At 37.3% G+C, this 17,932-nt stretch overlaps 1 protein-coding gene across 6 annotated transcripts in view; it reads left to right on the top strand.

Moving 5' to 3' along the window:
- MOCOS (molybdenum cofactor sulfurase) overlaps positions 1-17,932 on the top strand; it is a 213,503-nt gene that overhangs the window by 108,458 nt on the left and 87,113 nt on the right. For all 6 annotated transcript variants that reach the window (XM_019613877.2, XM_019613876.2, XM_019613874.2 and 3 more), the window contains one exon: positions 11,544-11,620. In XM_019613877.2, coding sequence (XP_019469422.1) covers positions 11,544-11,620 — 77 coding nt within the window. The remainder of the gene's footprint in view (positions 1-11,543; positions 11,621-17,932) is intronic.

The raw sequence follows: 17,932 nt of genomic DNA, 5'->3' as shown, positions 1-17,932 counted from the left end.
ATAAACTAAGAGGAACTCTTCTCTGGTGGGCTCTTTATAGACACCATAGATTTTTGTCAGTAGTGTGTTTATGCAATTTTGTGAAACTTTCATGCTGTCTTTTTGTCTTAGATTTGTTGTTGTGCTCTCCATAGCATATAAAAAACTCTCAGTATTTTCAGCAAGGAAATACATTGGAGGACTACACAGTCATCAAAAGCTGAATTGTGAAAGTGATTTTATTGATAAGAGAGAATAGCTGATATACTATATTGGTACATGTTGCATTTTTCAAATGAGTATTTTGCATTAAAATGTCACTGTACAATCTTCTTTCTTGACAATTCTTTTCTGTCTCATATGATTGAGGTAGTGAGAATTTTTTTTCACTTTTACATGACAAAAACAGTCGTGGGAGTGGGTGTTTTTATTGTGTTAACATCATTTTGAAAAATCATACAGCTGTCGAGATCAGCTTTTATTTCCATGACAATTAATCTAAATAAAATTATCTTATTGTTCCTCACTATCCTCACCTCATTACTGGAAGCATATGGAACTAGTTGATAAATCATACTGTCAGGCTGGTACAGAATACTTGTGAATTTATAGGAAAAGAAAGCTGCTAGTAAGTGCATTGCTTCTGCTCTTGTCTTTCTAGTCACAGGCTCTGTACAAGCAGTGTTGCACAAGACAATGCCACCTGAATGTGTAGTCAGTGGGAACAGGCTTGGTCATGGGAAAATCTTCAAGGAGGATGACTCCTAAGTTTTAAGATGTTCCCTAAGTTAGACGCTTTGGTATTTATGTAATTTCATTTGCACTTTAGTAAACTGACAGGAGTTGTATTTCAGCATTTCCATTTACTGGATTCTTAGGAGTAGCAGGAGCCTTCTGGGTGATGGTATCAGTTTGCTGACAAAAACACTTAGTGTAATCTCTTCTTTACTACTGAGCCTGTATGTTAGAGTTTTGGCGTGGGGGCAGGAGGACATGCTGTTGTTTTGTTCCTACTAATTCTGTTGAGAAACTGTTCTGTAATCTCATTTAGAACACAAAACTTCTGATTTGCAGTCTGTATTACGCTTCTGCAGTCTGCATTACGCTGTGTACAGTCTGATCATTTATCTGCATTTTATCCCATAGCTTAAATAGCTCTATTTCCTCCCTGGTTATTACTCACCTGTTCTATTTTTGACGTACTGAGAGCAATTCTGCCTAGATTTAGGCTTCCATACTAAACGAACTGAACACTTTATAAGATGGTCTGACCTTTTCTCTGATTATCATACAAAGTATGCCACAGAAAATTGTATCAGATCTTCATTGACTGAGCTAGCATTTTTCTATCTGTAAATCCTTGCATGTTTTCTTGACTGTGATGCTGGTAGTTGATAGCTGATCTGATCAACTATTAAATATGTTGCTTCAGATGACAATCCTCCATGGCAGAAGCTAATATCAATAATCCCTAACTTTATAATGGTTTATGCATACTATTATATATACTGTACATTACAGCACATTGGATGTTTCATCTTGTTTCTATTTTAGGGTTTTCAGAAAGATCTGTTTCTTTCTGTATACAGTATACAGCCCCATCTTCTGCTCTGACCATTTCCAGGTTTCATTTCATAAGCTTGTTTTATGCTCACATTACAACTACCTTTTTGCCAAGGTCATTACTACTAAAAGAGACACTTGTCCCATACCAAGTCCTTGAGGAACTAAACAAGTAACCTTTTCCCTGCTTAGTAGGTCCCCTTTCAGCACAATTTCTTAGCCTACTATAGCACTCTTCCAATAATCCTTATTCTGTAATAGTTTCTCATGTGGCACTAGAGGTAATGCTTTGCTGAAATACGGATAAATTAGTTCTTTTGCATTTCCTTGCCCAGAAAAACAGTGTGCTCTGCAAAAGGCAGCTTCCATGGGTTGTATTTTCCATTAGCAAAGTTCATGGTGATCCATGGTGGAACCTGCTTTTATTTACTTAGTTAATTGTTGTTTGCTTCAGAATTTGTTTTCAAGAAGTACATAACACATTGGTACCTGAATCACTCTTTTTTCCCTTGCTTCATCAGAAATACTGTATTTAATGTTTTTATATGAGAGCTGACGAATTTGTTTACTGGTGTGTGTTGCTGGACTTGAGAGTTTTTATGTCAATTTCGTACTATTCTGGGACATAGTTTGTCTGTCTCCCTCTGCTGAAGTACATTAAAGCCTTTGAGGTTAGTTTCCACACCAGTTGCAATAACTTCCATTTTCACACTTTCTACACACTTTCAGCCATGACTCACCCTGTCCTGACCTATGTTTTTATTCAGAGTCCTTAAAAGCTAAAGACAAGTAGCATTTATTTGATTTTCAGGCCCTTTTTCCTCTCCCACCTCTTTGCTCATTGAATGATAATAATTCTTTTTTCATTATTTTTGTTTATATTCTTTATCTTATTATATATTGTATGTACTACATATTATTTATATTTTCCTTAAGTAAATATTGGTTTGCTGTTCAGTTTAATTTGCTTTGTCAGAGTCTAATACAGCTTGGCTCTGGGGAATTCTCACTTCATCTTTGTGCCTTCTGTCTTTCCAAAAGTAGCCTCTTTTTTTAGCAGTCTTTTTCTGGTTTCGTATCAGCTTTTATAAGCAGTGCTAAAATCTTAAGACCTTTTTTTTAGTACAGGTTGTTTCTGGAGGTTTTCTCTAGAATTTTTTCTCTCTCTTTTCCAATTTTTGGGATGCAAATTACATGCATTTTTGAACTTGGACTTCAAGTCCCTCTAGGTCTCCTCTGTATTTGTGTCCCCTATGTCTTCAGTCCAGTTTTCCTGACCAAGTAATTTGATGAATGTTTCAATTTGCCTCTTTCGAGCTGAAAACCTCGTTTTGTGTTGCTGACCTGTCTATGCCACATAAACTTACAGTTCTTCAGATCAGAGTTTCCATCAGTCAAAGTCTTCTATAATATGTTGTATAACTACTCACAAAGGCCAAATTACAGGTAATTATTTTATGTGCACTTAGTTTTGTTTGCTGCTGGTTCTGATGTTAAGGATTGAACTCAACGAATTTTCTCATCTTGTGCTTTCTAAATTATTTGTAGAAGGCGAAGATAGTACGTATTTCTGTGAGAGGAAAGTATTTGATGTTATCCAAAACCCTTTTTCCCATGGGAGGATCTCAGCAACTGGTTTTGTTTATTTGAATCATCTCACCAGAGATACTTCAGTTCAAACCAGTTCACTTGTTTTTACCATCTCTCACCTCTTTCTGTCTTTCCTAACTTGATTATTTGACTACCATATACTTGTCACATAGAAGTGGAAAAAATTCAGAAGAGTTCTATGTATTACAGTAGTTCTGAGCTCCCAAAGGGTGAAGACAGCTTTGTCGGTTTTACAGTAAAGCATTTGACTGCAGGATGCCCCAGGTTGGTATAGCGTGTCTTTGTATCAATATTTCTTCTTCAAGTATGAGAGTGGGAGGGAAAGGGTATGTTTTTCCTCATTGAAAATCTCAGTTGTCTGCACCTCTAGTGCCTAGAAGGGCTGCAGGTACACCTTGGAATGCCTTATTAGCTGAAGTATCCCTGTATTTGTCTCTTCGCATTCTACTCTGGCAATTCCATTGCAGTCATAAAGGTCTCAACATGCAAAGTAGCTATCAAATCTCCTTATGAATCCATGTTGTTTGATAGCAGTAATTTAATAAGGCCAATCTTATCAAGATGCCAGCCTTTCTGGGTATGCAAGGTGTTGCTGGTATATATATCATACATTAAACTTAATGTAGGTGCTTAGCACTTGTTACTGCTCCTTACACCTAGCTGCCATAAGCCACTAGCTACAATCACATGTGCACAATGGCATCAGAAGGAAAAGACAACAGTGGTAACACTGTGCTCTTCCTGTCAACACATGCTTGTAGGCTTCTAGCATCCACTTAATACTCTTTTCAGTTTATAAAGAAAGAAAATGAATTCTCACTTTTCAATTTGAATTCTCTTTTCTTGTTCCCAGTAGCAAAATACATGGACTTGAAGGTTTGTCATGGTAATTTACAGAAAATAAAGTGCTCCAGTTCAGTTCTGTCAGTGGTGGAAAGAAGTCTTGTGCATTGCAGTAAGCCCTGCTCTGAGGCACAGACCTTTGTGTAGGACTGAGCCCACACACTGGAAAGCAGTTGCAGGGATTTTTCTCTGTTACCTAGAGATAAGTTACTACTCCATTATCTGAGGTCATTGATCTGAGTTTGCCTCACTGTCACACATGGTTAGACAGCTATATTGTTACATGTGGATCCTTAAGAATGAACTCCTGTTCAAGTGAAGTCTTTTTTGTCTGCCTAATTTTAAATTGATTTGTCCCTAATAGTTCATTACAATGTTATTCTTTATCATCAAGTGTACCTTAAAAACAAAGGATCGCATCTCTGTCTTCATTAGGAAATAAACAAATCTGTTTATACTGAATATGGACAAGTGACTACAGCTGGTCAGATTATTGCCTATGAAAAATTTATCTCCAGAATGTCTTTCATCCTTCCTTTCCTTCTAGGAAGAAAATCAAAGAAAAGTTTTGAATTTTTATTAATGATTCATTAGTCATAATTTATCAGTGAACAGTTTATGCAAATACGCTTTGCAAATTGCTCACTTTAACTGTTACTTGGGGTTATGTCTGGATCTTACCTTCCCATGGGGAGCAGAGGTATGAATATTTCGATGATAGATATTTACTCATGTGAGAATAATGCATATCAAACGTTAAATACCCAGACACAGAAATGATTTGCAAGAAACCTGCTCACAGTGAATTGCACTTTATTGGAGTTCTTGTTGACATTAAATTATGATTTAAGATGAATGAGTAAATTGCAAGCTAGCTAGCTGAGAGCTGAACATACTATTATTTGAGCCCAGTGAACCAGCAGGGCTCCTGTTCCCAGAGACTGACTTTTATGTTTAATATATGTTACGGAAATGTCCTTTTCTGTGGTGTTTTATATACCTTAAGGTAATACTGTGTTTGCACAGTGGAATTTTAAAAAGAAAGACTATTTTGTTTCTTCCACCTCTGTCAATTCAAAGAAGTCACGTTGCCCTGTCTTGCAAGGTTGGAAGGGAACCTTTGCCAAGTGACAAATGTATTTTAGGATTTTTTGTAACTGATTGATTTTGTGTGAAGAAAAAATAAAGGAGTTTTATTATTCTGTAGAGTGTTTGTTTAAGGCTTGTTTGGGGAAGATGTTAGCGCTAAGATGTGACTTCTAAACTGTTGCATGGTTTAATGCTTTTTGGCTACAGTTTTTGTTTAAATAATTCCATTTAAAAAAATTCTGTAAACTATTAGTTGAAAAAATAGTAGGAGAAAGCTAATTTTATAAAAAAAAAATTGCATACAGCTGAAGGTAATTGTGATGCAGTGTTCTCAGAAGTGTAATTTTTACTCAAAGGCAAAGCACTGAGGAGCTGAGAGTCTATAAAATCAGAATGTGTCATTCAGACTGACTTGAGTAATAGACTGAGGGACTACTAATCTGCCTGTGCAAAACGGGAGGAGTTTTTGGATACAGATAGAGATCAAAGTTCCCAGTTAGGCATTGTATATAAAAAGCAGAGACATTTGAGAAATAAAAATGGATTGATTTATTCATACCATTTCCTACTCCAGAAAGGGCAGTTGGTCAGGCCCTGGGTAAGCGTTCTCCACTCATTGCCCATGAACATGCAATATGCTTCTAACCGAGGTAAAAAAAGAGCTGCTGAAGTGGTGAGAGCAGGTGTCCTATTCAGGAGTCTGTAATTTATTACTGCCCTCCTGACATTTAAATTCCTGTCTGCCTGCAGCATGCTCCTGTGTAGGCAGTCATGCAAAAGTTGACTTCTTACAAAAGCTTAGTGATAGTATACTTGCCCATTACAGTGGTCTATCTCCCAATTTTATTTACTCATCTCAGCAGCATCCACTATATACAGCAAAGATATTCACTCTGAAGGGAGCATTCAGCAAAGGGTAGGAACCTGGGCATCAGATCCTGTGTTATTTGCAGAGGAGCACAAAGTCTGCAGCTGGATAGTTGGTCTCAAGTGACATTGTGGTAACATTCAGCTGTTGCTGTTTGCGTAGCCAGGGTTCTATCTAGCTAAGAAGGCAAATTGCTAGCAGTGGATGGAATCAGCTGTGAGGAGACAAAGCCAGAGCAAAGGGAGCCTGTCCTCTAGAGAGCTGCAAACAGCCCAGGAACATATCTGACAACTGTGTCTCAGTGGGAGCAGAACAGGGCGCTAAAGAGGCCCAGTAAAGATGTGTTTTAAGTTCAAGAAAAGCAAAAAAAAATAGAGCTCCTTTTGCAAGTGTTGGTTTTTGATGTCGGGAAGCAGTGAGACCAATTAAGATCTCTTCCCCTGCTAATATCAGAGATGGCAATTAATAACGTAAAAAGGTGGACGTGATGGAAATGAGTCTGTTCCTACAGTGGTGAACCTGACACTGTATACCCTTGGTGCTATTGTAATTCCAGCAGAAGTCAATTTAGAACAAACAGGTGTATTTCTATAAAGTGTAAAAATGAAATTTACCGAGACGGTTGTTTCATGTAGAGGCGATATGGAATATCTCTCAGAGGTGAGAAACAGGATCTGAATGAACTACTTCTAAATGTATGCCAAGAACCTCTCAGTATTGTTGTACTTTTTAATTAGATGAAAATAAATGAATTGAAAAGATGAAAGGAACTTGTGTAACATCTCACTTCAAAGGACAGTTCCACTCTTGAGGAGTATTTAAAAAAAAAAGGAAAGGAAAGAAAGGAAAAGCAGCTTATTCAAGAAATGCGCTTTTTCTTCCTGAGGATTTGCTTTCACTTTTACCTGCCTCAGAAACTATGGCATGACTTTTGCTCATCTGACCTAAATTGAGTCATTGCCCTGGTGTAAGGAAGAGTGGATCTTGACTGACAGCAGTGTTCCCTCTGCACACTGGGCTTTGTATTGACTCAGCTATACTCTCAGATGAGCTGAATTATTTTTGACCTTGTGGAGGAATTTTTATCAAAGTTTCAAAGCTCTGGGCTGTACTCTGGCCAGAGAAATTGATGTGCAGTGGCTCTGTGTCTGGATTTACTTTGGGTAAATGGAGAGAGAGAAAAAAGCAGCAGCTGTATGTCTCATCTGCCTGCTGGGCAAGTCAGCCTTCCCAGAAAGCAGAGGCCGGTGCTCCCACCTAAAAGTAGGGCTGTGTATACTGTCCATATACAAAATAATGTGTTATTTAAGATATTTCACATCCTTAGCAATGGCCAATTGGTCTTGAACCCTTTTAGACCCTTCACTTAAGCCAGTGCTGTCCAACTTTGGGGTTATATTTCTGTCTTACACCAAATTTTATCTCTCTTGTTAAACAGGAATAGTTTTGTTTGTCTTTGTATGCTTTGTTTCTAATTCTATCTGTCCAGGGTATGATGCATTAGAATATTTATATGCAAAAGTGACCTGGCTAAGAGAGAATGAGTTCAAACTGTCCAGGAAGAACACTATTTCTTTCACTGATTCTGTTGCCCTGAAGTTTAGAAAACAATGTTTGTATGCAGAAACCTAACAGAGAAACGTCATGACAACCACTCAACAGTATTCAAACAAAAACTAGCCTTCTCCAGTCCTAAGGAGATCATGACAGTGGGACCTGTAAGCAGTTTTCTCTCATGGCTCAAAGGAAGAACCCACACTTGTAGAAGCACAGGTCTTGTGTGTCTTGCAAAGGAAGAGCAGCTCATCAACTTCATAGCTCCCTGATAAGATTTAGACAGGTTGCTCTGCATCTCTGTTATGCCGTGAGCTGTTTAAGGAGTTTGCCAAATAACAGGTTGATGTGAAATGCTATCAGGTTTTCACAAACACAATTAGCTAAGCAATTGAGCTCATCCCAGCTGTGATTAAGTGGGATTAATTATAATAAGAAGTAGCTGAGAGAGGTAAGCTTGATGTTTCCTGAGTTGATACTCCGCACTATTATCCTACATAAGTATCCTTTATACATTGTCAGCTGCAGAGACTTCATTACTTTGGGAAATGGCTGCTGGACCAGCATTAAAATGAGCTTCATCCTAAACTGATTTTTCTAACACTGGAACTGCCATTGAGTATGAAAACAATTAGTTTGAAGCATCAATTACATCAGAAAGAAAAGCAGCCATTCAAGTCAATGTTTTGCAATGTAAAGGAGCGTGTTTATCTTTGGTCCTAAATAGAGTTAAATATTCTGGGAAAGAGCTCTCTGTATCCCGAGAGGAATAGCTTCCCTTCATAGCATCATGGTTTGCTTTGGTAATGATTACATTTCTATAGTTTTTAAGACTTCACTTATTGAATACCAGAATTTATAGATAATTTGTGTAAACTTCTCAAGGGGATAAAGCAAAATGATCAATTAAATAGCTAGAAATATGGAGGGGATGACAGCATTACATGAAGTTGTGCATAGGATGTTCAGTAAATCTGGATATGATACACGAGAATCAAGTGTAAGGGCAATGGTGTAAATACATACATTTTAGAAATGACAGAATACTAGTGCTTTCTTTGTCAGAAAAGAAAAGCTGGTAATGTAGAAATCGAGTATCTAAATACAAGAATGGAATATTGCAAAATATTATATCTGTATCTGAACTGTAAAAGAAGACTTGCCCGTATCTTTGAGCAAGTATTCTTGGCATTGTATTTTAGCCCCTACCATGAGTTAGATGCGGAGCTACTAGAGTGAGTCCAGAGGAGGGCCATGAAGACAATCAAAGAGCTGAAGCATCTCTTCTGTGAGGAAAGGTTGATGGAGTTGGGCTTGTTTAGCTTGGAGAAGGTTCTGGGAGACCTCATTACATCCTTCTAGTAGTTGAGGGGAGCTTATAAAAAGCAGAGGGGGGAATGATGTTTTAGATTATCCAGTAGAGATAGAACAAGGAGAAATGGCTTTAAACTAAAAGAGAGGAGATTTAGTTCAGATATTAGGAAAAAAAAAAATTATGCAGAGAGCAGTGAGGTGCTGGAACAGGCTGCCTAGAGAAGCTGTGGATACCCCCATCCCTAAAGATGTCCAAGGTCAGGTTGGATTGGACCCTGGGTGGCAACTGTGCCCGTGGCAGGGGGTTGGAGGTTGATGATCTATAAGGTCCCTTCCAACCTAAAGAATTCTGTGATTTGGTAATTATTTTTATTTTATGGCTTCTGATTCTTGTAATGGAGCTTCTAGCAGTCACTTTTTTTGCATCTACTACCATAAGGAGCATAATGTTTGATGAAAAAAACATGATTGTGCTTGCTTTATTTTTTCTGAACAGAAGGAGATTCCTAATCTCTGGACTACTTTAGTGAAAATCTTTAAGATCATAAAACATTATCGTGGTTCATGCATCTTCTGTTGGTTAGTGATGGATGAACTACAGTTGTCTACTGGGATAATAATCACATATGATTTGGGGGCCTTTGAAGATCTCTGCTGACATCTTTGTAGCCTTTTCAAGCATTTTTTTTTCTGATGACTGCTGTTGAAGGTTATGCCCTTCTTGATGGGCTCAGTGGCAGTGTCTCTACTCTGGTCTTCAAATCCCAGTGCTTTAATTGCTTTGCTGTCTATTGCCAATATTTGATCGGGGCCAATCACCTCCCTCTTAAGTAGTCTTTCTATAATCTCTGCTTGACAACTGTGTGGGACCATTGTAGTATTTCCCTCCTGAACATGCAATTTTTTACTGTTTTTCTACATCTAATTTTGAAACATCTCCTAGCATCTGCCTTCTCCTTTCTCTTCTCTCATTATTCTTTTTGGCTTTTTGGAAGTATTGCTTCCATCTGATACTGATCCACACGTTATAACTGAAAATCAGTGAGGTTAAGGAACAAATATTTTGCTATTCGTTATTATTAGACAAGATCCAAAAATTTCTAAGAAGGATTCTTTGGCTGTGTTTTGTTGGAAAGTGTGAGCACGAATGATTCCTTTTAGACTATTCTTCCTTGCACCACTTCCTTCTTATCGTTTCATTTGTAATTATTTACTGCTTCTGTTATCTTTTGTCATAACTGAACATGTGACCTTATAGAATCAAATCCAGCCACCAACTAGCCCTGCACAGTAGTCAGGTATTACACTTACATAGAACTTCACCAAATATTTTTAGAAGCTTTGTATGTTCTTCAGCTCACTGTCCTGTCTAAACTTGTCTGGTTTCCATTAGTAGATAACTATAGAAGAATGAAATAGAAGTATGAAAAAATGACTGTTGAAGTGAGAGCTATTATGCTATTTTGTTGAGATTTATTTTATTAAAGAAAAATTATATGAAGTCTTGATGTTTTGCATCTTTGAGCCTTTTCACAGTACGTATATAATTATGGCACCAAAAGCTTTCTATCTGCATAAAGAAAAGTGATACATCCAGGAAAAAAATTGTCTTTTTTTTCTTGTGTATCATGTGTACATGTAAAATATTTTTTTTACCCAAAAGTGCCTCTGTTGTACTTGGTGATATTCAGCTGTGTTCAGTTTGGACATCATCAGCTCTTTCTGAGAAAGGTTCAAGGAACACCATGATCCTGGGAAGACTTTGTCCTCATGGTGAAAGTTTAGCTTTAAACTTGAACCATGAGACATGGAGCTGTTGCTGATGGGTTCATTTCCAGGCTTAACTGTTACAGCTGTGGAGGTTGCTTAGGTAAGTGCAGTGATCTCAGTTTCAGCCTTACACAGTAACGAGTTCTGTATATTTAACCTTCAGTTGTCAGCATTATTCTGCTTGTGAAACAAACTGAATGGTCACTCCTTAAACCTCTTTATAAGCTGTGGACATATTTTGATGCTGGTATGACATCCCTTCCCTTCTGCCCATTCAAAAGTCTCTTGGGCTCTCTTTCATGAATACACCCCTACCTTGGAGCTGCATCTTCTTAGTTGCTGGAATGGCTGCAGAAGTTCATCAAATCAAGCACTGTCTCCGTTTCATGCTTACCCTGTTGGTTGTGTACGCATGTCCTGCCCCATCCTTTTATAGTGCTCCTGCTATAGGTCAGTTATTTTTCCTTTCCAGTAGCATTGCGTGGAGGGAAATTTGTTAGTAATCCTCCTCAGATAAGGAAAGTCTCTTATTGTCTTTCAGTTCAACTACTAAATGTAATCACCTGGAGTAGAGCAAACACAAAATGTCCACCTGTTGCTTCACCTATTCCCATCAACTTCTAAGAGTAGAAGGAGACAACTTAGAACCTTATGATATTAGGGCATAAAATGTAAACATTACTTATTACTTTCAAAATCCAAAATACTCAAGTAGCCAATATAGGAGAAAATAGAGCTGTTATTTACAAGCAATTGCTCAAATGAACTTCTAGCTTTGAATAATACATTTTGACTTAACAAAACTGGCACTTGAAGATAAATCCCTGAGGGAGGAGTTCCCCTTCTACAAGTTAGATTCACTGGATACAAAATAGCAATTCTCAAAGTAGATACGAAGTTTGTATGATACCTGCATGATTTGTTTACTGTGCTGCTTTGTTCCATTCTTCAGGTTTGAAGACGGCACAGTCTCTTTTCTTGATATCATTGCTTTGAAACATGGATTTGATGTTCTGGAAAAACTCACAGGTCAGTTAACGTAACTCTAATAATGAAGACTGAATTTCAGATTTTTACTTGGGACCCAAATATGATTGCATTTTCCCATGGCTGTAGCTTAATTTTCCTTTCTAGATTTATAATCCACATTCATCAATATGAAGATTGGAGTCTTCAGGATAACTGGTTTATTCAGGGGTTGTGTATTTGATCATTCTCAACTTTTTTGGAAAAAAAATGAAGTATCCAGACTGTTCTCCCCAAACACATATGCAAGGCTTGATTACATCAAGTTCTTGCTGTCTGCCTAACTCTTAGAAAGATGCAATAGGAAAATAATAGTAGGATGTAGCTGAGCTACATTCTATTCAGACTTGAGGCAGTAAGAGTTCCTGCTGTGCATGAGGACTGTGCAACTTGACCTCGTACAGCAAAGCAATTTAGTAATAGAGATTTAGAGAGAAATCAAGAAAGAGTTTAGAGAACACCCTTTGTGATAGGGAATACACTTCCACTGAGTGGATATTTCTTTTCATACAGAAAACTTTTCAAACCTTGTTTTTTCACAGCAGTTATTTTGTCTGTACTTTGACACACTGTACTGGAAAACAGCATTATGTGTTCCAGTGCTGTTACTGTTTGATTCTCTGGTTTTTTGTTTGTTTGCTTTTCTTATTTTGTTCTTAATGTGATATAACCTAGCACTGTAGATCTTAGAGAAATTCCCATTTCTCCCGTGGAAAAGCACATGATTGTAGAATTGTAATACACTTCCTGTTTCTTGAAGTGCGGGATGAAAGGAGATGAAACACCAGTCACAACTCGCAGCAAGGGAAGTTCTGACTTGGTATAAATAAGTGTTTTTTTCAGGATCAGCGCAATCAAATCCTGGAACAGGTGCCCAGAGAAAGCTGTCAAATGTCCATACTTTGAGATGTTCAGAATTTGACTTGACTTGGTTCTGAACAATCTGATGTAGCTTTTCACTTACCTCTGCAGTGAACTGGAGGTTGAAATAGATGACCTTAAGAGGATAAACATGAAGTATTCTATCCTTCTCTAAGTACTGAGGACTACTGCTTCCCTTCAGGCTAAGAATATTGTAATACAGATAGAGGTATACTGAGCTGTGCAAAGTGGGTGACAGACCTTTCCAGTTACTGCTTAGAGTATGTTCTCACAGCAGTCAGCCTGTTGCTATGTGTACAGAGATAACTACAGCTCACATCCTGCCATCTTCATCTCTCCTGTGCTTTGTGAGTTTGACATTCCCTGGTCACAGGAACTTTGTGAAGCCTATGCAAACCTGCTAAATTGTCCCTTTGCAGTAGTCTTCTCCAGGAAGATAACTTATATGGCATGTTTGCTGCATGACTTCATTTCTCTAGGGCAAGTGCAAGTAGACTGGGATTAGGGGCTACTGCAGGCTTTCTAGCTTGCTAGGGAGTCTTCCGATTTTGAACCCCTTTTCTTCAGCTCTGACATGTTTGAGCAACTTTGAACCCTCAACAGTTTGAGCTATAACCTTGCACAGGATCATTGCCTTCAAGACACTCTGTATACCATGTTGACTCCAGGATGCCCTGCTGTGCTTGAGCCTGGCACTGAGGCTTGCTTCCACTTTAAAAGCGTGCAAGGTTAACAAAATATATGTTTCATACTCAAGTATATGCACAGTTAATGTGTATGAATTCTATGAATAATGTTTGAACCTCCCTTCTCCAATGCATTTTTTAAATTTCCTATAAAAAGACATAATAAGAGATCTGAGTCTGGAAAGACACTGACCATGTATTTTTAATGCTGCTAGCGTTTGAGGCAGTTTCTTGTCTTGATTTGTCTGAAGATTTCTAGTTTCTTCCTTATAGAGCAAGATTTTTATGAAGGGTATTTTCTTAGATATTTGTCCATGTGGAAATCAATAGCAGAGTTTTCATGGACTTCAACAGAAGTTTGACTGATCTCCAACCAGTGCAGTTGTTTTGTTTTGTTGTGTCTTGTGTGGAGACCAGCTATCTAAAGTGAACCTGCACTATGCATACCTTCTTGCAAAGCAAAATGCTTTAGAAGAATGTACAATCTTAAGCAAACGCGTTCCTTTTTAAAGGAGGCTAACTGCTTTGATTTAACTTGTAGGAGTATTGGCTGGCACCTCTTCCATTGCTCATCCATCTAAGTACCCATCTCTTGGTACCCATTCCAGCTAAACTACTTGAAAATCTTAATACTAGGCAGAAGGGAATACTTGAACCTGAATAAAGTGGGTAGCAGTGGATAGAAGACTAGAATACATACATGAATAAAAAACCTGTTGAGACCTTCTAGTTTTTACTATTTCTTTTAGTTTGCTTTCTCACCATTAGTGACTTTTAGTGATCTAAGTCAAGGGGGTTTTCCACAAAACTTTTGTGAGAGTGGGTGATTTGGGTTTAATTCATTTATTGTTTATGCTATTTTTTGCGTGTGTTCATTTTAAGATTTTTCTGAAGTCTGGCTTGAGTAATAACTTGCTGTCTCCAGTATCTGAAGTACATCAAGTTTTATTTTCTCTAAAACTCATCAATACCTAGATTTAACTAGTTCAAATAGCAAAGTAGATGTATTTATACTATACTGAAGAGAACATGCTGAGTTGTTGTGTTTGTTCATTAATAAAAAATGCACTCAACTATATCAACACCATATTCTTTTCTAGTCTGTCTGAATAGAATCATTAAAAAGCTTTTTATGGCACTCTATCACTTTCAGAATAGCTATGGACTGCTATCTTCTGAATGCTAGAACATTTCTGGGGATATGGTAAAAAGTTTGGTAAGTTTGCCAAAGCAGTGATATATAACAACATCTGTATTAACTTGGCATGGATTTTTTGTGATTTTTTCAGAATATTTTAATTTGTGTATTATGTTATTATGTACTATGTTAACTTCTGTGTTTTTTTTTTCTGACATTGTTTATTGTACAGCTTGGATTTTTACTAAAAAGCAAGGTTTCTCAAAGATGAAAATTTCTATGTCGAAACTACAGAGGTTATTTCAGATCTTCAGACCAATAACACTTTCATAAATAAAGCAATAAAAAAATTAGAAATATTTCCATTTTCCTTTAAGAAATTATTTTTTCCTTGGTGCTTAATAGTAGAAAGATAAAGGGAGATGAGGAAAAAAAAAATACAGGGTAAAGAAGAAGAAACCTACGTTCAGGATAAAATTGAGAAACTAGATAATGTTTGTGACACATATTTGAATTGAAGAACTTATATAGCCTTAGGTATATTTTGGTGGTCTCTAGTCTCATTTTCAAGTGTCACACTGAAAAGCAGAAGTGCCAGCAGTACCTCTTAACCTCTACAAGAAACCATTGCTTTCCAGATAAGTAGGAACATTCAACATCTCCATTCACTCTAAAACTGAAGTGATTATGCTTACATGTATGTGTGTATGTAAGTGTATACATTTGCATATGACATATTTTTTAATTAGAATTTAATCATGCCGAAGTGAACAACCACCATGCAAAAATGGTAGCATGAACTTGTATGGCTATGGTCCCTTCTGGGTTTTTCCATCATTAAATGCATTTTGTCAGCCCATTTGTCAAAGATATTGTAAAGTTTGACTGCAGTGCTGCAGCTTCCTTGGCCTGGGGCCTGCAGAGTAGGTGCAGATAGGTGCAGTGAATCTATTTTTGCTCGACACAACCAGTGCAACAAGGGATGTAGTCCTTTTGGCACTGACTGGACATCATTGAGAATATCGACGCTTTGTAAGTTACTTGATTTCTGTGGAAGGTACACTTCTCCTTTTGAACAAAGATGATTGGCAGTTGCATGTATACAACAAAGCCATCACATGCTGTTGGAACATTTCATAATCAAAAATTACTGCAGATCTGTTTTAATCCACATTATGCTTATGTCTTCCACCTCAGCCGTCAGAGTTTTCAGTGTCAAAATGTGCTGTCAGAGGGGGAATCACTTCTGAATTAGGCTTTCCTGTGACTCCTGGAGTACTTGCTTTGCATTCACTCAGTACCAAAAAGTGATTCTCATTCTGGGTTATAAATAGCCTGGAGCAGAAACAAGGAAGATGAAGAAAATGTTTTTGTTTCTAATCATTCCCTTATGTGTAATAAAGGCATTGCTGAATTCTTCTCAGAATGTAAGGTGACTGGATTGGACCAGTATTTATTGAAGATAGAGAGGAATATCGCTAATGGAAGGTTTCATCATTAGACTGTGCTGAGATAGAAATCTCTTTCTGAGTCTGATATCATCCCATCTAAGTCCTTGACCTGTTTCAACTTCCGTTTAACAACAAGGCATATATCATGCTAAAGTTATATTGTGATGAGTCTGACTAAACTGACTTCCAAAACCTTGTGTCTTCAGAATTTTCAACTTGACCTTAGCTGCTACACCCTTTCATTAGTAAATATTTACCAGTTTAACAAATGAAACAAATGATACACATTTGGAATTATTTTGGGGGTGGTACTTTAGTTATGATGTTTATTCAGGAAACATTTTTTCTTTTCAGAAGAAAATATATGCATTGGAAGAAATCATAAAGTGCAGACGGTTTCTTAAGGATGATAAATTAAATGCCTTTTTAAAAGTCATTGGATGCTTGATTCATCGTTGGAAATAGAAGGTTGTTTTAGCTTTCATAAAGGCAATTATACTGCATGCAGCCAAAAAGAAATACAGTGCAGGATGCTAAATGGTGAGGCTAATTTTGATTTTTAATTTAGCCTATGGAAGTTGGGACTTCTTGAGTTGTCTTCTGTTATATTTTAGTTTTTACCTTCCTTTGGTATTTCAAGGACTGGTTGATGCTAGTAGTGGGATTCTGAGCAGTCTGCTGTTGTTGATACTGCATGGATTCTCAATGTCTCATTTTTAAATACTTATGGCCACACAAATTAACCAGGTTAGGGCCAGAAATTATTTTTCTTCAGTTATCAAATTGGCAAGGATCACTGAACTTTCTTCTGTACTGGCCTATGTGAAAGTGGAAGCTCACAATATACAAAATTGTTCTCTTTTGGGGCAAACCTTCCTTGATGTGAGGGAGAACAAATCACTGATAACGTTTTTGCTTTCTCTATGCCAACCATTTGCCACAAGATGAAATATAATGGAAAAGAAACCTGGGCAATTTGAACAAGTTCCCTCACTTCACTGTTCATGTTTAATACTTTTGGTAACTGCACCTGAAAGATGGACAGGGTTTTTTGCTTCTTTTCTTATGAGAAAAACATGTTTGACAAGTTGACAGTGAGGAGAAGATGCTTCATTCTCCCCTTGAACATGAAAGTATGGATACACTGAAGAGATAGAATTTTAAATTCTAGCTTCAGAAGGAAAACAGTCTTATGGATGTAAGGAGCAGAAAAGAGTTAAAGCCAGAAGATGTTCTGATTCCTAGGTAATTACACTGAATTTATTAAAAATTTCTCCTCTCCTTTATTGGATAGTGAGTTGACTGTTTCTGTTTTCTAATTTCTATCCCCAAATGAACTTGGTTTAGAGAACAAACTAGAAAAAAACTTATTTATTGCTACCAGCCCTTGCTGCTAGCATGTCATGTCAACCCAGTTTTCTTAGTTTTCTTTTGTGAGCTGTCTACTGCAAACTAGACATCATTTGTACCTGAAGGCAGAGCAGAACATTCAGAGCTTGATATCAAAAGCTCCGAAAATGTGAGTTAACAGATGAAATCCTGCCAAGGCTGACTTTGCAGAGTTTAATTTTTATATAAGATTTATCTCTAGAAATAAAAACTGTTTTATATTTGTTTTTAATGCACATTTGCTAATGTTGACATGGACTCCATCCACAAACTGCCTAATTTGTGAAGAGGCCTAGAAAGAGACCGGAAATGTCAGTCTTTCCTCAGACCTGTCGAGGGTAACAGAGGAAGAGGTAGCAATGGACAGAAATGTCTTGGGTGGCTTGGTATGCACATTGCACATCTTCAGATACTAAAGACAACCAGATGAAACTTGAGTTATTTTTGCTTTGAAGAGCTCCATGTGCTTCCTCATAAACAAGGATTCACCAATCTCATTTTTTCTCACCAGGGGAAGCTTTAACCTCATATTACCGGCACCAGAAAAATGCCTTTCCTCTTCCATCCATCTTTATGTGTATAGTTTAATCCCTAGATGAAGAAGAGATTATGCACGTATACTGGGTGTCTTATTGGTTGCGCTTTCATAATGTAGCTGAGAATTTATGTCTGTGGTTGCTGGAACCACCCTGGTGTAGCACTGTTTTGAGATCTCTTTGCTTTTTGGTGTGCTTTATACACCTTAATTTAACTGTTTGGTTTTTGTTTG

The sequence above is a fragment of the Meleagris gallopavo genome, chromosome 3 (assembly GCF_000146605.3).
Source record: "Meleagris gallopavo isolate NT-WF06-2002-E0010 breed Aviagen turkey brand Nicholas breeding stock chromosome 3, Turkey_5.1, whole genome shotgun sequence".
In the NCBI taxonomy this organism is placed as follows: domain Eukaryota; kingdom Metazoa; phylum Chordata; class Aves; order Galliformes; family Phasianidae; genus Meleagris; species Meleagris gallopavo.
The sequence above is the reverse complement of the archived record's forward strand: the minus strand, read 5'-3'. Positions and strand labels throughout refer to the sequence as shown.